At 38.5% G+C, this 24,542-nt stretch overlaps 1 protein-coding gene across 2 annotated transcripts in view; it reads right to left on the reverse strand.

Moving 5' to 3' along the window:
• Positions 1–757: 757 nt before the first annotated feature.
• LOC308220632 (dermatan-sulfate epimerase) overlaps positions 758–24,542 on the reverse strand; it is a gene marked incomplete at its 5' end in the record, with an annotated part of 182,639 nt that continues 158,854 nt past the window's right edge. For both annotated transcript variants that reach the window (XM_080616878.1, XM_080616879.1), the window contains 5 exons: positions 758–2,672; positions 4,705–4,912; positions 6,386–6,625; positions 10,460–10,713; positions 21,496–21,964. In XM_080616878.1, coding sequence (XP_080473004.1) covers positions 911–2,672; positions 4,705–4,912; positions 6,386–6,625; positions 10,460–10,713; positions 21,496–21,964 — 2,933 coding nt within the window. In that variant the 3' untranslated portion in view covers positions 758–910. The remainder of the gene's footprint in view (positions 2,673–4,704; positions 4,913–6,385; positions 6,626–10,459; positions 10,714–21,495; positions 21,965–24,542) is intronic.

The raw sequence follows: 24,542 nt of genomic DNA on the forward strand, positions 1-24,542 counted from the left end.
CCTCTTTTTCCATACTGCAATTGCTGAGGTTGCCACAGGATCGCTTTGGTTTTTGTTTGTATTTTACAATTGCATATTGAAGGGCAGTGATATAGGACATTTTTTTTCCTACTAAGATGTTCTTCAAACTACAGAAAGCTTTTGTGAAATGCTGCCTTGTAAAATTGAGAACAGACCCTACAGTATTTATCCTTCTACAGTCTACAGTTGACTGAAAAATAAAAGGTTGGGGTTTTTTTCCTGAGAATTGTGTTCCTTTATACTTTGAGTTAGCCATATATTTGCCTTCTGCTACTGCCTACTACTGTTGTGCCTTTCACCTGGCAAGTACTGACACGACTGCCTTTTCCCACCATCCCAGATAGTAAAGCATGGAAGAGATGACATGATGTAAGGATCTGCAATAATTATACAGGAGTGTACCGTATTGAAGCATTCTTTGGTTTGGCAGTGAGAAATTAAGTCTACTGCTAAGATCTGCCTCATATACTTGTGTTTGAATGTCCTTTTCTTAAGAGAATGTCCATAGCAGCCTGAAATGAAAACTCACTAAATGCAAACCCAGTTCTGTATAAAAAAGCCCTTAGAAACGCATCTAGTAAGAGGGCTCTCCTCATAAAAAAATTAATTACATCTTTACATTACTGAACTCTGATGAAAAAAGCGTAACATCCCCTCAGATGCAAGGCCTGACTCAAAACACAAAAGAGGAGTACTTATTAAGTACTTAGTTTTCTGAGATATTCATTGCTTGTGCTATTCCTCCATCCCTTCTGGTCTGAAACCAACCTTCCCCCAGCTGTTTTTGGAATGTTTCAGAAATAAGAAGATAAACTTTGGCCCTATTAGGGTTGATGCTTTTGCATAGACATATATGACCATAAACTGGTCGACTAGTTGAGGTCTTCTGCTAACATTGTGACTGGGAACAGGAAGAATACAGCCACAATAATATACAGCTGTCTACTAAAAGTATTGCATACAGACATCTTTGGCCATGCAGTCTCTTGGCCTTCTGAAAATATGTGAGCTGCATTGCTAACATGACAAAAAAAATTGCAATGTTGAGGATTAGAAAGAGACGGGTATAAGAAGCTGATATTGATGGGGCACTACTGCGAGCAGTTGTCACCATCTGTGCTAGCTCTGATCGGCCTTTGATTGACACCCCAGTTTTGTGCTTCACATAAGTAATATCTGCAAAATCCAGAAGATCTTTCATTTCCTCATCTTCATCTATAGGCAACTCTTTTTGCGCTTGAGTCTGTGCCTTTTGTCGCACTCTTCTTTCATTTACCTCAATTTGTGCAAAAATGTCAGGAACGGCATCAACAAATTTGTAGCCTTTGGCTACCTTTCTGTTTTTCTTTGCTCTGCCATGTTGCTGCTGCTGCCTCTGTGAGATTGCAAATATCCTGTCAATGGCCTCCTCTGTCTGTCTTTTATCTGAAAACCTCAGCAGGCGCTCAGCGGTCTTCCTAAAGCTAGCCGTGTTACGTACACGAGACAAAATCTGCTTCTCAAGCTGCTGGAAAACAGGTTTAAAATGCTGCAGGTTCCTCTCCACAATCCCTATGTAGTCCTTCACTTCTGGCACTGCAGAGCTCCTAATGGCAGAGGCTCGGTCAAAGACAATTTTCTGTCTGTCAGCAATAACCTGTGCAAAGGCAGAGCGGGACCCATCCTCAACAGGCCACAGGTACACTGCATAGGCATGCTCACTGGTGGTAACGAAAACATCCAGCTGTGGGGAATCTCCATGGACGGTGAAACTCTGCACATCAACAGAGGGCCCAATGAAAAGGTAAATGGCCCTCGTGATGGGATGCCGCAAGAGGGTTGTTACATTCACGTAGTTTGTCCCATTGTAAGGGTAGCCCCGAGGATACATCCTTGAGGTGATGGTAGCTTTCTCGCTGTGGCCAGTGTCATCCATCCAGTACATCTTATATATGCCATCACGTTGCCTAATAAAAGCCCCATGGACATCATCAACAACTGTTTCTTCAAAAGGCACATCCACATTGTGGAAGAAACTGGTTGCTGCCTTCAGGGGACTGTCATCTTCTAGATGGATCTGGTCCACTAGCAAAAGAAGCTGGGGATGGAGAAGTATGAGGTTTCTTTGCAATTTTCTCAGCTTCAGTTTAGGATTGTATGCACCCACTCCTTCTCCCCTGATAAACACCACTCCGCTTCTTTCCATGGCGGCAACCACTCGTCCCTGACAGTCACCAGCCAAGTCATGTTTATATTTAAGCCACTTTGAGGAACAGTCTTCTGTAATCTGCCCCTCCCATGGGGAGAAGCAGCTCTTGGACACGGCAGGAGAAAACATCAACACATTATTAAAAAAAGTATATTTTGGCCCATACAGGGCTTCTGTTATGAAAGGTACACCATTGGGAGCAAAAGTAAAGGAGTTTTGGTCCGGGTGTTCATGGCCAGCATTAAAGTTCCTCCACCCCCGGATCCACTCTTTGTACTTGTTCTTATGAACAATATCATATATTGCACGTCCTCCCAGCTTTCCTGACTTGAAGGAAAGGAAAGGCCTGTTGATTTCAGCTGGCAAAGCACTTCCATAGGTTACTACTCCCCAGTCCTCAAAATAATGCAGCTTAGGAACCCCGTAGTCTGGTGGAGGTATAGAGCGCAAACTTGCATCATACCTGGCAAAAAGACAAGGAAAATGGGTTTATAAATCACTTGACTAATTCCATTATCAGCACCTGTACTAAATTCAAAAACTGATTCCATATTTACATCAAGGAGCAAGCTAACAGTATAAAGCCCACACGTGCTTCCTGCTTGAACTAACTGTATAGTTGTAATGGTATTTATCATAGTAATCCCTACTCAAATTTGTGATGTGCTTTTTACAGAACAATAGCTGAAAGCATCTGCTCCACATTTAAAGGAAGCAATCCTCCTGCAGTCTGAAAATAAGAGTACCTCTAATTTCAGACTAGCTACATTTTGTCTTATATCATAAAACTACTGACTGCAATACAAATCTTTAAAAATGTGCATTACGACCAGGCTGTAGACACTGTTTATTTTGCACTAGACATCAACATTTGCACCTATTTTTTGACTATTTCACCAAGAAAAGCAGATTACCTGTTTCCCCAAGTTGATGATTATAGAAGTGCATAGTCTCCAAACAGAATTAGCAATAAACTAAGAATTGATGAACAGGCATTTTAAAGGATAAATTATTATGATTTATATCACTTAGTGTATGTTAGTTCCCTTCTCCAACTAAGCTGAAGAAAAACTTGCATGGCTTTCTTGTGTAAATTGTAAGATACAAGACATTTGGTTTAAAATGAAGTTTTAATTCCAGAAAAGGTTACAAGGCTCATAATTTTTTTATTTGATCTACAGGAGTTAATAATCAAAAAGCTCAAAACAACCATGGAAAACAAATCCTAACCTTCTGGTATTGTTTTTAAGCAACCAAAATAAACAAAACCGTCATTAGGCTCTGCAATACTTCTGTTAGATGGTTCATTTCTACATCCTCTCTACAGCTAACCAGGAGCCCCTGTCAGGACCTGGACAATCACAGCTCATGTCCTGCATAAGGCTTTGAATAATCCCAACCAGTACGGGAGCCTGCTCTGTATCTAGTGCTCCTTGATGGAGATTCCCCCAAAACCAAACCTCTTTCCTGAGACTCTAATTCAAATGGCCATGTCCACCACAAGAGCAACACTGCAGTGCAGGGAAAAGGCAATTGTTGGAATATTCAGATATTTTTTTTCTTTTTATCTTTTTTTCTTTTCATATATTCATGTGCTCTCAGAAAATTTCTTTCCCTTTGACAACAAAAAGTATTTTATAAGTATAAATTCCCCAGATTTCCATGGAGATGCAGGAGAAAAGAATGTTAGAATGGGTTTGTAGAGGAGAGATTCTATATTTTGCAAATAACAATATTAAGGGTGCTTGGAGCCTAATAAACATGCATTGTTATACGCATATCATAAATGCAAAACAGTATCTATTCAGTGATATTTTTCTTCTGAGAGAGAGAAATGGAGCTACACTGGCTCCTTGGAAATACACTTGTCTTCACGGACTGAGGGAGTTTATATGCATATCTAGAGCATCTTGGGTCTTTTTCATTTCTTACCTTTAGAAGATTGACATACAAGTAAGCAGAGCTGTAAATTACATGGGAAATATGGATCTAGTCATCTATTATGTTTTTTTCTGGGCCTAACATATGAAGTAGTGTGCAAGAACAACTAATAGTAGCCTTACTGCTTACATTACTTTAGCTTTTAAAAGAAAGTTTATATTACTACTTAGAGCTTTCAGAAGAAAACTATGCTTTAAATATTCACCTAATTAACTATGACAGAACACAACGGGATTAAAAATAACAAGAATAGACCAAACAAACCAAATACATGCAAACAAGTTTTCAGTCCTTTTGGAACTGCTTGTATTCTATAAAAGCAATAGACAACAGAAAGAAAATGAAAAAGCAAATGTAAGACAAGACCAAGGTGTTCCCTGTAGCAACGTATACTGTGCATCAATGCTAAGTGAAGGAGTCTTTTGAGCCAAATGACTAGACACACATGCCCAGCTTAATCTTGGCTTCTACAGTACAAATATAAAGATAATGAATTATCATCAATAGCAAACAGCTGTCAGGTTCCTTTTGAGCCCACTCATTCCCTTTCATACCAGAGAAATTCAGTGTGGAGAGTGCACCACCTCTGCCCTTTGGATGCTGTCCCCGGGCCCTCCACCACTCGGTTCCTTCTGATCTGCTCTGCCAACCAGTTCCCACTGCCGTTGCGCATGACGAATTTGTCAAGGAATACCAGCTGGCTCTCTGGCCCGTAGAACCAGTTATAGTTGGAATCTGCGATGGCCACAGTTCTCTGAAACCCTTGGGAAAAAGTGAAAAGGAATGTAAGAAAGAACAAATAAATGTACAAAGATGTGTTTGTAGAGCATGACGGTGAAGCCAAGCAGTACAAATAGACACAAACAGAAGCAGCCTTTTCAGATGTTTATAGACCTACTTGTAAATGAACCGTAAACAGGTTACACAGGAGCTGTTTCCTTCTGCTGTAGCTAACTTGAATACTCACCTTTCTTCTTTGGCTTTGAGCTACAGTCAGTCAAAGTATTACAGAAAATGTAAGCAGCACTGTCCCATCCACTTCCTCTTCTCTCTCAAATCTGGCAAAGGTTCATAGCTTTCTTTTTTCCTATGTCAATCCAGACTTTCCAAACCAAGAAAACAGAGGTAATTTATTTTACCCCAAGGTAAAATAAATCAGCTTCACCCTAAACCAGCTAGCATGAGCTCACTTTGCTCTTAGGAAAAGATCCCCAGTAAATGCCTGAGGTTTCACACGGAGTCAGCACAATTCCTTATGTCCCTGTACTGGCATGCTAAAGCTGCACTCAACCCCCTTACATTCGTGGCTAGATCTGAGGTTCTTATAGCCAAAATAAAGTTATCACAGTCTTTTTAACTAGGAACAGTATAAGTTCCTGCAAATAAGCAACAGAAAACCATCATCAAAAACTTGAAACGCTGCTTAAACTCCAATCTTTTCTGAAAGCTAGAAGGTTTCAGCAATATTTATTAACTTATAACTGGTTTTGTATTTGTACATCTCCATTTTTCAGTCACAACTAAGACTTCAAATCAGAGATGCTAAAACTCACTGCAGTAGAGAGATCCAAAAAGAGAACAGAAATATTAAAAAGTCTGCAAGATTGACCTATTATTGAGTCATATATTTTTGTTTAACTCTTACGTTGACAAAAGAAAATGGTTCATGTACCCCTGGACTGCACAGAGAAACCTATAATTTGGTTCAGTGACATTTTCCAGAAGAAAAATATTATAATAAATAAGCTATAAAAATCCGTTTTAAAACTGGTGATCATGTAAAACTTCCGTACACTTTATTGATACTTTTACCGTGGCTTCATCATTTGCTGTTTCTTTCACCTAATCTTTTAGGGTGATGATTTTTGACAAACAAAAATATCAATATGAATCTTGAAGAACATTATTTTCCAAACAGAAGCCCCCAGAAATAGGTCTGTTTCAAACTTCAAAAACCAGAAATCAAATTGTAAAGGACTGCTTTTTCTCCCAAATGATATTTCTATCTTTTCACTGGTTTTAAAAGCTGGAATTTAATAAACAATGATCATTAGTAAGCAGTGCTAAACAAGGATGTTGCTGTTTCAATGAATGATGAAAGTAAAATCCAAGGAACAGGTTATTTTAAAAAAATCCAAGTACAAAGTTATTTTTCAAATGACCTTTTTCAAAGTATGAACTTTACAGCTGCTTCAAGAATTACAAGAGTCATCTTCATTCACTCAGTGGACCTACCTGGCAGGACAGTCCTGTACATAAATGCAAAGTGCTGCTTGAGCCAGGGGTGGCTGAAGTGATTGATATCAAAGTGCCTTTGGACGAGAAACATGTACTGAAACAGCGATCTAGTTGTGTAGCTGCCATAAGCCACGCCTTCATAAAGGGAGCCATCTGTGACCTCCTGCAGCAGGACTACTGACTTCTCCATGATGGCCAACACTTGCTTGGTCCACAAGTAAGCTTCCTGAAGATAGCCTGAAAGAGAAAGATGTTGGCAAATCTGATTACAACACTACAGATCAAAGATTATGTCACCTGTACTCCCACAGTGGGATCCGTTACAGCAAGTAATCTGCAATCCAAAGCTCTATATAATATGTATATAATATTATATATATATATGTGTATATATATAATATATAATATATATAATATATATATATAATCTATATAAAATGTATATAATACAGCCTAGTGCTGCCACATGTGTCCCTGTAGTTCTAGGGTGTAAAAACACTGTACTTAAACACAGCAAAGCGAGATTACGTGAGCAGGGAAAAATTATCAAACACCTTTTGCTAATTATGTGGGATTATGCTTTCCATCTTAAAAGGAAAGTTTCCTTAATGCATTCAAGACATGCAAAAAGGGAACAGCCATGCCAAGACTATTTATTGTATTTAAAATTACAGCTGTATGAAAACAACGTAAAGTCCCCACTAGAGGGCTCCAATAATGCAAATATTCTGATCAGTCATTTTTCACTGTCATGATCTCCAGTGTGGTAAGGAGATCCTCAGACTTTAAAAATACAACGTTCATATTTGAGCTGCAGTTAACTGATATTCTGCTAATTTGCTCTATTTTAAGACATGCTCCATTCTACTTACATTTACAGTTTGTTGGACAACCTAAAGGGTTATCCAAATAGAAGTTATTTTGGAAAAATTTTGCATGGTAAATTCCAAATACAGATTCCTCATTCCCAGAATAAAATTAATTTTCCAACTAGGTTAACTTTCAGCCTCCACATACACAAGCCCTAAACAGTTATATTTATTTTCAAGAAAAATCTCTCAGAGATCTTGCTATTTTGGTCTGCCCTACACGTATCAGGAGCTGGGAATAGGTTGTGACAAGACTTTCCCAAGGCTTGTCTGCATTCACCAAGGATGACAGCTTCAGTACTGCACTTCTGTATTGCAGAAGTCAGTATGTGGATCCCAGCAGAGGAAAGGCTACGTGCCTGCTCTTATTTTCTTTTTGATTTCACTGGCAAGAGAGGTTAGGGCTCACCAGAGATCAACTGCCTTGTACTTCTATATGGCAACTTAGTGTCTGTCTACCCATCTCAAAGTGTCTGGGCACAGACTTAACCAGACTTATTTCCACCGTACAGCAGAGCTCAGCTGGCATACATTACACCCTATTACGTGGTAAAGTGGTGCCTGCTGAATGAAGAACATGTGCCAGCATAAGGGAGTATGAGCTACATTCAAAGCTGCTACTTAAGACTGCATTTATGCTCAGAAGACTGATGAGCAATTCAGACATCCTCCTAGTCAAGGCTGCCAAATCCTGCTCAGTTAACAGAGACAAAAAAATTGTGAAGTCTAAGTTAAACAGACAACCTGAATCTAATGTGGTATTTCTACTGAAGAATCAACCAAGATGGGAAAGCCCTGAGCAACAGGGACAGGTGATGCTACTTACTTCCACTTACTTTACTCACAGCTATCTTGACGATGCTTCATTACTCTGATGGAGTTGGCAGCACAGGGGTCTGTTCAAATAAAACCCTAAATGCTTCTGCTCTTGTTTTCCCTTCTGACATAACAGCCACAACAGCTAGCTTCTGACTACTGCACTAGCAAGAATGGTATTTTCCATAGCTCAGCACAGTGCATTTACCATTGTAATATATGCATTTACCAACATATATGTGTTCTGTTTATTTAGTGTATGTCTATGATTTAAACCTATGCTTGTAGTATATTAAAGGAGCAATGAAAAAAGTAAGAGACTCAACACTCTGTCAGGCTATACAACAAACCAGAACAAATCTCACCTAAAATTAGCAGTATCTGTATCAAGTTAGGCCTTACTCAAGTTTCTTTTTTGAATACCTGAGTGTTTAATATCACTACAAAGACTATGTGTGTGTCTAGAATTCATTTTAATAAGTTTCATTTTTCATTCCCATTACAATGTTTACATATTTTTAAGCTGGATATTTAGCCTCTGCATGCTTCAATAGCTCAATTCTGTTTAAAATTATTAGTTGGAATTTAAACCTTTTGGGAGGAAGTTTTACACTAGGATACATTATTTGCACTTGCTATGCATCTGATACAGGAAGAATACTATGCTCACTCCCTTTCTCCCTACTTTTTTTTCTCCTTCAGAAAAAACCTTTCATCTTGGAAAGAAAAATTTTTAAAACCCTTTTTTTTTTTTTTTAATTTTAGGCTTAAATGTCTTTTTTTTTTTCATAAAGTTGCTCTATATTGAAAAGAACTGATTTTTTTTTTCATTTAGAAATATGCAATCTGTTCTGATTTATTTTCATTTGAATTACCACCACTATTTTCAAATTGTTCAAGTGTTGCTCTATTTGCCTTTGCCTCCTGCCCCCCATCAAAAAACCCCACCTACCTTTGGTGAAAGAAATACTGTCTGGCTTTATTTGTGATGTTATCATTGTTTGGCACAAAGCATACTTATGATCTACACTCTAATGAAAAGCAGAGTCATCTTGCAAACTGCCGGCTTTCTGCAGCAATGGAGGCTTGGGGAAGGATGGAATTATGAGGAATTTAGCAAAACCCACTGAATAAATATGGTCTGAGTCTTCAACTTGTGGAAGGCAAGACAGGAGGAAAGGGAGTACCTTACACATACACTTTTGCTGCTTTTCAACATATGCACATTGGGGAATGAGCTTGTTTTTGACAAACACTTGACAAAAGATGTTCCCCTAAATAGCGAGTGCCGCAGTTTTTTGTCACACTTCTTTGGATATCCAAAAGATCCAATGATGTGCAGATGCGCCTTTGCTTGGCAAGGCTGAGCAGATTGGCAATGCCATCAGCACCCAGAAACTAGATTTTCCTTGACTTGCAGCAAGTAAATAGTTCCATTGGGCATCATGTTTTCAAAATACTTCTAGCACATGTTAAATAACCACTTGACAAAGTACTGACATGTTGTCATAAAAGCAGAAGCTGGCTCCATGACTTCCATCTCTCAGCTAAAGTACCACTGGGGTTTAAAGTCAGGATGTCTTATCTGCTCTCTGACTCTGTGACTATGGCTCGAATTCTTGTTTACACAGAGTATCACTTCAGCAGGGGCAGAGGAATAGCTCCAGGCAGAGCAGCCAAAAGTCACTGGAAAGGTTATCCACCTGGGAATTGGGAAGTATAAGTTTAAGTTCCTGAAGCAAAGAAGGAGATGACATCTGGCAGACACCTCTTGAAAGAAGGTTGGGGGGTGCAATGGCATAGTTCAGAGGAATAAAGGTAAAGCCTTGCCTATATCCACAGAACAGAACCTGTTCTGAGGTCCCGAGCTGTGGCCTTTGAATGGATAAAGTTACACCTTTACAGCTCTCTCAGGGAGACAGGACAGAAGTTTTGGATGAAATTCCAGGTTATCCTGTTGTCTAGGTCCCAGCTCAGAGCATGGGGTATTCCTAACTGCTGACTTTCTCAATATATTGTGTAAGGAAACCAAGTGCATCACTCTTTACTGATAATCTACCTGGAAGACCCTGTGTGTAAATCTGGGCTAGACAGACTATACACAAGGGGATTTTTAATTCTTATAAACAATGAGGCAAGAATTTCAGAATCATTTAGAAAACTGGATTTATATACATAGGTATATATCCATATATACTATACCTTGTACATCTGCTCATAGATGTTTTTTTCTAGTCAGTAAACTATATTTTTCTAAGCAGCAAAAGAACAAACCCATTACTGCTGTAGTCTCAGAAGCATTTCTATCAGTTCCTGAACTCTGCTGCATAAATAGCTGATTGAGTTGATACACTTCAGAAAAACGTTCCTATGGTTTAGCACATACCTTGATTCATCAGAACAAGGCTTCCTGCCAGCAGGGCCACACAGTTGGTAGGCTGGTGGTTGTGGAGGTACTGGAAGCCCCATCCACGTCTGTATGATGTTTCGTACATATATCCCGAGGCATTGGCAATTACCTCAAGAAATCTCTCCTGTTGAGTCTTGCTGAGATAGCTGTATAAGAAGTCATACGCAGTGGCAAAACCAACTAAGGAGTGAGCAAGAGGGACTTCATCCCATGGGGCATCCTTCACTAGCCTGTCAATAAAGAAAGATGCCAATTAATTGAGTTTCACCTACTTCTTTTTCTCTGTGATTGTACTGTGAGTTGTGTATGACTTGATGTCTCTTAAGTTAGGCAATTAATGCTGAATTTTAACACAGTAGCGAGCTACTTACCAAGTCTCTGATACCATTTCTTTTTTTCTTTCCAGTATTTAACATAAAACAGAGGTAAAATGATGCCACTACTCAAAACTATTTTATAGGAACTACCTGCTTGTATCCAATGATTACACTGAACTTTGCAAAATAGTAAATTTGTACCAAGAAAATTCATAATGCAGGTAGGGGTACTGTAGAACAAATATTTCTCTTAAATCAAGCATTTATTGTGTATCAAAGACTAGTTTTACAGTACTTACAGTACTTCAAGGCCATGGTTCTACAGAAAAGAAAATATGAGGGAATACCTAGTGAAAAAAAATCTTTGATAGACTGAACAATGATCAGTTGTTTTCCTAGCTATTCCCTTCTGTCACTTTCTTTGCAATATATCTTTTGTTACAGAAACGAATCTTAAATTGTTGAGATGAGAGAGTGCAATCAGTGGAAATTGTATTGTGCTCCTGAAGACATGCACCTTCCCTGCTTTAACTATGACTATAAATATGATTTCATCTTAATTTATATAAGAAGTAATGTGACCAGATGACCAAAAGAGCAAGATTAAAAAAAAAAATCCTCATTCTGCTCTAGGAACATTTATTCGCATTCAAAATGCACGAATGAATGACTTAAAAATTATTACCATCAGCCCAGGGCACTGCAACTATGGTAAAACACCACATATATGAGTGAGAAAAATGACCTTTAACTTTTAGTTCAGCATTTCTAACATCACTGGAAAACCTCAAATTAACTTGGCACATTCACACCTGTATGTAAGGAAAGTCTCTGTAGGCTATTTGATTAGCTGAATTTCCAACACTTTTAAATGTTCACCTTCTTGAAGCTACAATCCCATTTTCTGCTGAGTGAAGTTATGCATTCAGTTTATCTTTTTTCAAAATGAAATATTTACCTCACAGAGTTTTAATTAAATACATGAATGCATTCAGCATTGATCAGCAGGATTTGAACCAGGGGTTTTATTGGACTAGAGTTTTTTGTTTGCCCAACTTTTTTCTTGGTTAGCAGACAGGCATTGACAGAAGATGGCTGTGAACAATACAAGACAGACAGCTGTAAGTGTGGTAACAAGTAACTGTCAAAGCATCAGGAAAAAAGTTCTAGAAATTTATTACTCATCATCTCCACATGCATTCTCTGTGGTCAATGTCAGGAACATCTCTTTGACATTCATTTTTCTGGTCCAAAATCTAAACTTACTAGTGAAGACTTCCAGCCAGGTATAGGAAAATATCTTACTTATGTTTTCACTTAATTCTTTTGCTAAAAATTACAGACCTGTAACACAAAACATTTACATGCTTTTCCTAGATGCTCATTCTTTTTGCATTTCCAGGTAAACTGGAAGAAAATGTAGCTGAACTGGTCAAGCAACTCTTCTGATTCTCCAGATTTATTTATACTGTGTCACTGAGGCACAAAAATTGAAAATCTGAGTTAAGTGGTTATCTGTCAATCTCAATTAATCCTCTGTGTCTCTATTCCTGCATTTTCATCTTTTCTTATCATGGAAAAAGTTCTTAAAATGTTGGTAGTCTTGTATGCAAACGTAAAATTGCATTCTATGCTGATGATATGCAACACCACAGCACCCTGATTGCTATCAGAAATCCTCTGACACATGAACATACCTTAAACCAGCTGTACCATGAATCCTAATTTCCAAAATATTTTTAGTTTTGCTTGTCACTAAACTATAGTACATTCAGAAATCACAGTTCAAATGGGTACAGGAAGTATCACTTTAAAGGCCTCTGTCTGGAACAGTTACAAAATGAGGCTAAACTATATATTAGGTGGAAGAAAAAAACTGACAGAATTTAAAACATTTAATTCAAAGTTCAGTCTCCTTGTAACAGACTACAAATTGCTAATTAGAATGTGCTTAAAGCTATTTAATGATCTTTACGTGCCTTCATCTTAAATGAGATTTGACAGTGGAACTGATTTATTGTAACTTTCATTTTGAAGATGTATGCTAACTTTATGTTCCGTTTCAAATGCAATATTGCATCAAATTCTATAGTATAAAAGAGATTTGTATAGTAAGTCTTGTATAGAGTTTAACAGAGGAGATGCACACAAGGAATAGAGAAAATTAAAGATGACAATTTAAAGACCCTCATTTCTAAACATACAAAACCACAGTCAACATCTGTTCTTAAAATGCAACCCTCTTGAAGTAGTAACTCTTCAGCTGATACAAATCAGGGCACCTCCATTAAGCGAATTTCAATGGGAACAAGCAATGTACACCAAACAGTGTGGAAAATGATTCACAAGAAGAATGGTCAAGTAGCAAGCATTAAATGCTTTATGTATCTAAATTACACTCTCATTTTTCAAACGTATCTCTAGTGTCAGATTTGATAAACAGCCTGGCTGATAAACTGTGGGAAACCATGATACCATAGGCTAGCACTGAACACATTATGTGAAAAAAAGTTTTCAGAACAACCTATTAACTCCTCTGCTCTGAATTATTGAAGAAGAGTTGTCTGTATTTACAAATTAAGATAGGTAAAAACATGCCAATGCTTTGCATTGGAAAACAGGCAGAAAACAGCTATTTTCTAAGCCTCTCAGGAGTAAAACTTAACATCAGACACTATGAACCTCAGCTTAGCAATTAACTGTGTCTAAAGACAGCAAGTAACCTTAACCTCAATGTTGCATTAGCCTCTTTGGTCTTTTAAAGGTATCAGATGTTACCAAAAAGAATCCAAAGTAAATAAAAACATCTATAATGGATTCTTTAGTATAGAGCAACTACTTAGTTGCAAACATAAGCACTCCTAGCAGACAACTGTTCCAAAAGTTCCAAAACGTATTTTAAAGTAACAGCTAAACCATAAATGCATCCCTATGGAGAGTAAAAAAAACCAACCCCGAAGTATTTTTTTTATACTTCTATACCTATATCTATCTGTATTTGGAAGAGGTCCTTATCTGGAAATGTGAGAAGGTTTGTAAAAGAGCAAAAGTGATGGTTTCCTGCCTAATGATTAAATGCCATAAACATCCTAAGTCATATGCACCATTCTGCACAAAGAACTGTAATCTGGACAAATTCTGTGAATGGCACAGGACAAACAGATGCCTGGGTATTCTTTCAAGTTCTCTTCATCTGCATCATATAAAATATTTTTGTTATTTTATTTTAAACATTAAGAGTCTGATATAAATCCTCAATGAAGAAACTGGATAAATAAGGACATCATGGATAAGGTTGGTATTATGTATAAGTAGTATGCTTTTCCTACATGTGCTGAGAATTTTTGCATGTTGCAACATGCCTATCTGTTTTAGATTTGCCACATTCTGCAATGAACAGTGCAACTGAAGAGGGAGTTAAGACCCAGTTCTTTTTTAGTCATCAATTTATGATGTCAAGAACCATCAGGCATGCAATGCATGTCCAACGCTAGGAGTGTACATAGCACTTCCACTAAATATGATTCTGTGCTCTATATACATATACTGATTGTATACAATTTTGGATGGGAAGTGAAAATCAGTATCAACAACAACAACAAAACCAACAAGAAATATTGTAGTAGAATTAGCACAACCTCTCAATTTCTCGACAACATTAATGTCTCCTCTCTCAGCAGAAATAGCTGTCTCTATTTTTCCCTCATTTCTGTCTACTACTAACTACTTCCTTACTGAAGCAAGAAATATTAGCATTTCTCTAAGAAATATAAGCCAACAGGGAAAAAATACTCTCTGCCGAGTTCAAGGCAGGATTTAAATCAAACTCTCATGCTTAATCGAGTTCCATGATCATGGCTTGAGGGATGTTTAGAATCGCCTTTATTTCATTTTGTATCCAGAATGTAAAATCAAGTTGAAGCAAATAGGAAAATAACACTCTCTAACTTGAGAAACAGAATACCCTCCAGGCACTGAGAGATCTGATTTCTGGCCTCAAGGTCAGTAAGTAATATGGCATCACTGCATGCAAAATGAAGCATTAAGCACATCCTGACACATATATTACACGAGTAATCCACACCCTGAAGTTTAATGGTCCAAACACTCAAATGACAAATTACCTACTGCAGAATAGCTCCTGGAGTTTGAGGGCAGATTAAGCTAATGATTGAAGGAAGCATGTCAGTATTCCCTCCTCAGTACTGAACCTCTCACTCTTACTAGGTGGATGCAAAGGAAATGAGTATTTTCTAAAGACAGGTGAAAATTAGTTGAAGGACAGCCCTCTAGTACATTTTGATGCAATTATCTTAGACAGCTAACAGCATGGTAGAGATTAATGCACATTAAATGTCAATTGTGGGTAAAAATGTTTCATGTAATGGCGCCAACTGACCTCTTGATCTTGAAATCAATTGTGTAATTGTACAGCCTTCCCAATGGCAATGCTTTGGCACTCCACAGACCCTTGCTATTGTTCTGACCCACTTCTGGGGGAAGGAGATACAGCTTTAAACCTCCAGTCAGGCAAAGGAGAGAAATATTCTTCTGTGTCCATAGGGAACATACATACCAAGAGGGAGTATAACCAATGGAAATGAGACCACCAACACTTCTTTTACAAACTTGACTAAATTTTCAGTATTTTTCTTAACAAAGCTTCCAAACCAAAATATTTTCTTGTGCTCAAATAGAATATTTTCTTCACTAATGGAACAGAAGCTTCCAATTTTTGTTTTGGAAAGAAAAATCCTTGAAAAAAATCTGTTTCATCCAAAGCAACCTCTCAACTTCCACCTTTCCCACATTTTTCTAGTTGGCTGACAAAACAGAAACCTCATTTCTGCATAACTTAAGTGCTCAGTCATTTGCAACAACAAAAACATTAAGAATAAGACGCATCTTTGAAACATTGATGATTTATATTTCTGGTGTCTAAACAAGAAATAAACAAGAAATAAACAAACTTGTCTTGTAAAACAAGTTTGTCCTATCTCTTTACCAGTTGTATTTCAGCAGCAGCCACTCTGACATGCTCAGGTTCGTTGCAGCTCAGTTCACAGGGAGACAACCAAAGGAGTGGTTAATTGGAAAGGGCTACATTCATACCAATATGGAAAAAAAAAAAGGCAACACAAAATGTTGTCTCAACATTTTTCAGAAGTTTTAAGAGCTTTCTATAAAAGTAGGGTTGTACTGCCTACGTGCTGAGAAGGCAAGTGGAACTTTACTCCTTTGGAAACTCATCTACTTTCTAGCCTCTTTTTCTCTGTTTCCCCATAGGTGTATAATCATCATTCTGCTGCTTCTGAAGCTTCTTTCAGATCCTTTTCTCTCATTTTCAGCTTTGATCACAAGAGAGTCCTTTTCACACTGGGCTCACTCTTAGTATTAATTATGATCCTTCTGTGTCGACACATTAGTAAACAAGAACTGAGCCTGTTTCAGTAATCCTCAGTGCCATATTAAGCAGACACAGAAGTTTTGTTATTATTTCAACAGATTAGTTCTTGTAGCAAATTTTTATATGAGGCATGTCACAAAGTGAGCTCCCTGTAGCTACCACAGAACTTCAGTTTCTATTTATCTCTTAGAGATCCTATCAATTACAAAAGAAGGTGTAAAAGAAGCTCTTCAAAATCCAGCTGGACATTTAATTTCACAGTTATGCACAACTTCTATTTTTAAATGCTACATATGAAAAAGATAAACCCAGCATGAGGGTTTGATATTTCACTTACTAACATAATATATATTCCAGATACCAACTTCATCTTCCTACTCTTTTCTTTTTCTTCCTCCCTGTAAGAGGCTATCCCATTGTATCAAGCTTCTTTTATGCTAACTTCTATGCCTTAGTCTTATAAAACCCTCCTAAGTTTTCTTTAAAGGTGACTGTTGGATTATTTGGAGTCAAACAGATGCCCTAAATCTCTGTGGTGTCAGCACAGAGACTCACTTTATCTCAACTCAGCACACATGAATTTATTTTAGTTATACATCTATCTACACATTTAATTATTTATATTTATGTATTTTTACTTTGTAATCCATATTGTTCAACACCAAGCACTACCTGGATACTAACAGCAATAGTCCTACAGCATGCTTCAATACTTCTAATAAACAGGGACTAACAGAAGGCTGAAGGATTGCTGTTTAACAAGAAATAGCAGAAAGGTCACAGATTTGTTATGCTGAAGCCTTCCCTTAGCTTCTCCTTACTTGCTGCTATTCCCTTGGAATGTTTGCACGTGCTTGACAGTAATTATCTCCCCTGTGAAACCCACCGAGCCTGGCTTACTGTCAAATCCCGCACCTTACATACGTTGGTAACATACTTGTCTTTAAAAAGAGTGTGTCAACTGTGTGGAAGAAAAAAAAAAAAAAAGCCAAACAAAAAACCCCAGAAATTTCTTGTTTGGCAATTGCACATGGGGACATCTTTCCTGCTACTGTAAGAAGGGTGCAGAATTTGTGAACCTACATGGTATTTGTTTATAAGGCGGGCTTAGCAAAGATGAGAGTTTTTCACTGCTTTGTCCAAAACACAGAATCTGACTGGACTCTTATTTCTGCACAATGTGCGACTCCGATTACATCATTCCACTCAGTGCGGGAGCAGGCCAAGGCAGCATATGGAAAGAATCACGAGTACAGATCCCCTCAGCCAAAACGCACTTCTGGCGGGGAGCGCTCTAGGGGCCAGTCAGAGATAAAATGCCAGAGAACGCATCTATATCCTCTGTTCTCTGTAAAATAAGATAATACACCTCAAATATAAGGACAAACTTTCCCTGAGACTTTAGACAGCATCTAGATATCAAATCCCAGGAAAACCAAGTGAGTTATTTAACACCAGCTTTTATTTTTTACAGATAAAACCATTAAAGTCCATCTATTTTTTCTGAAATACTAATGCACTATGTTTCCCCGCTCCTGCTAGTCTCCAAAACATTGGCCATTCCCATATTATTTTGGGTGATTGTTATAGTTAGCTATTAGCCATTGCCCTTTTGTTTGTTTTAAAATGTAAGTCTATTCCAGGATGTAGCAATTACAGATGATCTGTTATGAGCAGCATGCCTATCAACATCCGTTTTTATGACAAACGGCTCAAGCTCTGTTAGCCTACATAAATGGGAACACAGTGAAGGGTGTACTTTGTTATGTGATATAAAATGACTAGTGTAAGAGATGAGAAAAGACAAAACTGCTTAATTACATGCCTCTTCCATGCATGTATCAATTACCAGTAGATTTTCTCATAATTGTATCCTGAGATATTGAACCATATTTAGACTACTGAGGATTCTCGCTAATGTAAAGATGAAATTTAGAATGTCAGTCTTCTTAATCTTTTGGCATTCTGGGACAAATAATCAGTGACACTTTATATTTATTTTATCCAGCTACTGCACACACATCCAAAATCCACTTTTGTTTTCTGGTAAGGCTTAAATTTTCTTTAATGTTGCCACAAAAAATTAGAAAAAACTCATTCAACTGAATTTTTATTTTCTTTTAATTCTAGAGCTGTTTTAGAGGCAATGCCATGTCAGCAGAAGTAAAAGAAATCCAGATTATACTGTTGAAAGAACCAAGGCTGCTGACAATGAACCTATATGAGCACCAGATTAAACTTTCCAACTTTTGTCAGTGACAAAAACATTTTTGGGCAATTTACATGGCAGTATAGGCACCTACATTATAGAGGAAGTCTAGAGAGAGAAAAGTTCCTCTGATTTACTTATCTTATTAATACCACTCTGGGCAAGCCCTCTTTACTGATGACATAAAGAGTTTTGGCAGAAGAGTGCCCTAACATGCAAGGCTTCAAACTTGGGCAACATCAAAACTGCTTTTTTCCATCCTCCTGATCAGAACACATGACCTCAAATTATTTAATAAAGATAACATTTGTAATATATGACCCAGAATGATAGTTTTCCCCGAAGTCTAAGGAAAACTAAACATGCCTACATCGACTGGACAACATGGGGTTTTTTAAATTGCATTACTGTGAAATGCCAGAACAGTTTATGTACAGTCTTACACAGTGGTTTAGATACCATAAAAGCCACAACTCTCCTACTTGCCATGTTAATTTTTGTTCTCCTAGTCTTACCCTAAGTGGAGAAGTGTGTGCAGTAACGTGTTTTCTGGTACTTGAGAGCTGAGTTTCTGAGGAAAAACAGATATACGTAATTTGTGGGCCCCTCCTTCAGCTTCTGAACCTGCTGACCTACTAGAGCAGAGCCAGACAGAGCAGTACATACCACAGAGATGTTGCATTGATACAGTTTCCTTAAAACCACTGCTGGACAAGGGAGAGGGATCTATATTACTGCCATCACTGATGGCCCTATAGCACGAACTATATGTTGACATCATTCAGCCATTAGTTCTCAGGGAAAAACAAAACGGAAACCAGATTTATGTTTCTGTCACAGCATTTGAAAAGCTGGCCAGTTGGAGGTTTGCAAAGGCCAGCTTACCCTGGCCCTATTGCCTATGTTTCTGATTTCCTCCTTCTGTATTTTCCCCATTAAGTACATTGCACTCACTTCTTTAGCAAAGCGTAGAACCTTGATTAATCCTTGATTGTTTGCTGAATGACATAGGGAAGGGAAAGGTGGGAAAAACATGGTTTCTCTTTTACCAAGGTAACACAAGATACTTGAGAAAAATAGGATTTTGGGCAGGTAAGTATCGTCAAAGCCAAGTGGAAACAGGATATTGGCTCAGTTCTGATTGGTATCTGCTCAGCTGGGATGAAGGAGAGCATTATGGCAAGCGACAGAGGGACCACAATTATTCCAGGGCAGGAAATATAGGACACAAGGAACTGAAATGAGGTTACTGAGACAGTAAGTGAGACATCAGAAACCAAGAAAGAAACAAATAAGTTCCACTACTCAAAATAACACTTGCTCCTCTTTCTTTTTCCATTAAAACAGATGGCCATGTAACTATGTGTTTATACTACCCACAGCAAGTTAAGAAAGAGTGTGAACAATGAAACTAGGAAGGAAGGTGTTGACTTTGGAGCAGTCTGTAGGTTCTGCTGGAGATGGTTACACATCCTTGGATTTACCTCTAGCACTCTAACCCTCTGCCAGCGTGCCAGGAGAAACACAGAATTCTTCTGGAGGAAAGTAAGACGGAAGCTTTGTACTTCTGTACTCCAGTGGAAGATTTTGGAAATTACCACCATCCTGTTGTGCCAATACCTTTCTTCATAACTCCCATGTGTCCTCTCTTCTGTGACGTGAGAGAACTTAAGCCCAGTGTGTCCTTTCTCTCTCCCACCACTTCTTTTGTTCTAGTTCCTGTATTTCTGTGGCATTCATATTTTAATATTTAGTATAGAGGAACCCAAACCCTGTAATGTCTTTTAAATCATGCCCAACAGGAGGATATGGATCCCAAGTTATGCTGGCTCAAATCCAGCATAATTCCGACAACAGCCCATGGATGGATGCCATTTACAGGACGCTACTAGTTGGTCTTAACCCAAAGAAGGTAAGGAATAGTAATTTGAGCAATGAATACTGTTTGAACAGCTAATGCTTCTTCTTGTGCTGGCTTGAAACATGACTCAGATTCCTGCTGAGCTGCTGCCACCACAGAGCTGTAGAACAGCAGCTACAACAGAGGGGAGTGATGCCCCATTGCAGCTCCACCTCACTGCCCTTGGCAAGAGGCATGTTTCCATTCTCTGACCTCCTCAAAGTGGCAGCAACCCTGCACCTGTCTGCAAGGCACAGTGAGTGCAAGTGCTGCAGGGGGGTAGAAGAAATGCGCCTGCCTGAGGCAAAAAAGGGAGATAAATTGCTGGTGGGTCTGAAAAAGGAAGATGAGTAGGAGGAGAGAGAGCCTGGGGTTCCAATTGCTAGACTAACTCCTGCAGTTAGAACATTAGCTTCTGTCCCCATAGAAAGAGTGTGGCACAGTGAGGACAGAGTAACTTGCGGATGATAACTCACATCTAGGTTAAATTAATCCAGAAGGTGGTTATGAAAATGTAAGTTAATCAGGCAGTTCCAGTAATCAGATAGACAACCATCTTTACCATGTCCTAGTATGTTTTAAGGAGAGGCCCAAGAACTGTTAAGCCAAGCAGAGCTGCAAGTCTGAACTGTAGCTCAGACAGATGTTACAGCAGGCTGCAGAAACTCAAGCGTCATTTTTACCTACACCTGTAAGTTTTTCATAGTTCCAGGTCCCCCTTCCCTGAATTCTTTCTAAGAAGATATGTACAAGTCTGGGGAAAAAAAAAAAAAAAAAGTAGAAAAACCCCAGATATTAAATACTAACGCTTTTAGCACTTTTGATACAAATCAGATGTGAAACCCTGCCTTCTGATTGGGAGTGTGTTTGGATTTTTGTTGTTCTGTTTTGGGTTTTTTATAGTGGTTTTTTACACCTTACAGCAATTAGGAAGGTACATAAAGGGTTATGATGCTTCTTTCAGCATTAATTTGCTAAAGGGTAAGTCCAGCGAAGGTGAAAAGCTATGTGTCACTGCTGGTCCAGATGAGAGTAAATGCATTCAGCAAGTTAGTCGCTGTTAAAGTGAATGTTAGAACAACTGAAATAATATAAGCGATTCACTCACTCACTCCTCCAACTGCAAGCAGTTTATATGGTAAGAACAACTTCAAAAAAAAAAAAAAGACAAAAATCTACCAACTAGGCTGAGCTGCCATCCTCTCCATGTAATCCTTGGCCATGTTGATGGCCTCGATGTTTTCAGGGTAGAGTATGCAGAACATCGCCAGGGCTCCAAGGTTGTTGCCATAAATCTCATTCCATCGAGCACTGAACTCCTTCGGGTCCCAGGGAGGAAGGTACTCCAGGGGATTTGACAGCATTGTTTGTACTGCTTCAATCAGACGAGCTGCAATGTGCCTGTGTGTGGTGGTGGCCTGGAGACGCAGAGTCTCCATGTCCCCTTTGGAGAAGTAGAGCATGGGGTAGCTATCATAGTTGGCATTGACAAAAGGAACCATCACGTCCTGATCCTCCCTGGCGCCGTAGGCAAAGGCGAAGCAAACCGCATGTATGAAAAACACACTTGGGGCTCCCCGTGTGTGAGTCCTCATTGTGGCATCAGATCTCCAAGTCTCAATGGCAGCCAAACCATCTTTGAAATATCCTATGGCACATGGACATGTAAGAGAAAGTTAGAAAATTAATCTGTGAGACACTGTAATTCAGCATGCTCTCTAAAAAAGACAATTCCATCTAGACTTAAAAAAACCCCATGTATTGTCCCAGGTGGCTTTCAAGTAACTTCTATATGAATACTTCAGACAAAATACCTACTGAGCAATTCATTCTAAAGAAAAACCCGTACACCTTGAAGAAAGCCCGTCCCTTCCAAATCCTTCTCTCTAGTAGCTGATAGGAGGCAAAGGAACACACTGACAGCTCTTGTACTTGTATTTCAAATAATTGCAATGGTGCCTAATAGGAAGCAGTGATGACTGTACTGGCAAGCACAGAAGGACGAGAGGGGAGGAGAAAGGGGAAGAGCAAGGGGAAGAGCCAAGGAGCTTGTGCTGGCAGCAGCCAAGCCTGCGTGCTGCCTTGGCTGATGTTAGCAGCTGGAGAGGGAAGGATGAGGAATGCTGGAGGTTTGCGCGGGGGTCATTTTATACTGTGCTTGAGGCCTCCACTTCTGACACGTCCTCAGTTTTAGTTGGGTGGTGTTTTTTTTGTTTTGGTTTCTTTTTCTATTTTTTTCCCCCTTTTTCTAACCAGAAAGAAAAAGTGGCAGAGCCTTACAAAACCAGCTGAAATACCTTGTCTTCAGAGCATTTTGGGGTTTTGAAGTATTATTATCATCATCGTCATTGTTACCATTCTTTTTCTAAGGGGCTCTCCACTTTGCATGTGGCAATTTACTGCCAGCTACCAAGAAGGCAGAACGTTGAATGAAAGCACATATTCTCCTACATACATGACTTCTCAAAACGTGCTCAAATGGCAAATCTATGCAGAGGTTAAATGCAACTATTTAAACATACTAAGTTACTTCATAAAAATTACCAATTATCTAGCCTGAAGTCTCAGATAAAACATGGCCATGATCTCCCTGAGGAAAGCCAGCAAATTCCTAGAATTCTTCCGAGGGGAAAGGTTACAGAAACCAGACTCAAGAGACACAGTTTTATGTAAATAATGAACAGTAGTTTTCAATTATTAAAAGGAGAAATAGACAGAAGGAAAGAAAACCTAAAAAGAAACATGAAGTGTTTTTTTCCATGGAAAACCTGTTTCATAGGATTCAGTCATAAAACTCTTAAGAAGCTGAAGTACAAAGCAACCTTTTATTTCTCCCCACAGCTCCCTACCTATAGATGCCAACATTTTCTAACCAAAACTTAGGCTGTTAAAACCTTATTTAGAGACCCACATCCTGATTAAACAATGTCATTAACATGTCCATGGACAATATGACAACCTTGATAGACTAGATCCCTCCATGACCGCTGGGTACACAGACCCTCCAGGTGCTTGTGTTCAGCTCCTAAAATGAATTTGGAAGCAAGCGTCTTTGGCCAAAAAGTACATCTTTTCCTGGGCATTCCTGCCTAGAGTAAAAATAATATTGCACCCTGTAACTGCTTACATTTATAGATCACAGTAAGTAGCACAATTACTTTAACAGAGCATGATCGAAGATGACATTTTCATAGCATTTTAATGCATTTCGCAAGTAAGTTTTGCCCCTTTTTTGGATGTAAACCGATCATTACAGGACTCATTATGCAGATCAAAAGGTGGTTTACTTGGTAATGCTTTCACAATATCTACATAGTCTCACCACATACACACATACAAAGAAGCATGCACTGAAGTTTATCCAAACATACTCAAGTCTACTTGTATTCTCATCTATAAATAAGGAGACCATGCAATAGCATATTTTGCAAGGAAGGAGGTAAAACCCAGCCAAACCAGTACGTTATGTTTGCAACTCAATGTCATTTTTTTAAGCTGTTGAAAAAAACCTGTTTTTTCATAATTAAAAAACTTAAAACACCGTAATTTTTTTTTAAAGTCTCTATGATTCTTCAGAACTGGGGGCAGAGAAAAGAGCCTAAATAAACCCAAAAACCTGAAAAAAGGCAAAAAATGTCTGTAACTTTTTTTCTGTGATGACTATACACTGAAAGAAGTTTCTTGGCTTCCACAATCAGAAAAAAAATCCCAGCTAGCAGTAAGGACTTAATGCATTCTTTCACTTGGTTTGATTTCTGTAAATATTTCTGCACATCAATGAAGATTAAACACATATATATAATTTTAGGGATGGTTTTAGAGTTCCCTAAATTAGGGTCTTTCTAACCAGAGCTTAGGGAATATACAGGAAGGTTTCCCAGAACTCCTTCTTTGTCAATCTGGACACACATTTCCCAGCGTTTCACCATCACCAAACACCTCCAGTGTTGTCTAAAACCCTAGTCCATACTTTGAGAATTCAATAATCCCCCTCATTTTCTCCCTTCATGTATATGTGCATTTAATAGAGATGGTAAACCTTTTTTTTACCTTGGATGTAAGCAACTAGCTAACCTAAGCATCTAACCACCCTAAGCAACTACCATACCACACTGTTTAGACTAACAGCAACATAACTGGAAAACTGACCTATAGTATATTCATAGGCAGCATATTCAGAGTCAAGATCTGGAAGGAAGTCAACAGGCACTACCAAAAGCAGGTCT

This window comes from Psittacula echo (assembly GCF_963264785.1).
Source record: "Psittacula echo genome assembly, chromosome: 4".
Classification (NCBI taxonomy): Eukaryota; Metazoa; Chordata; class Aves; order Psittaciformes; family Psittacidae; genus Psittacula; species Psittacula echo.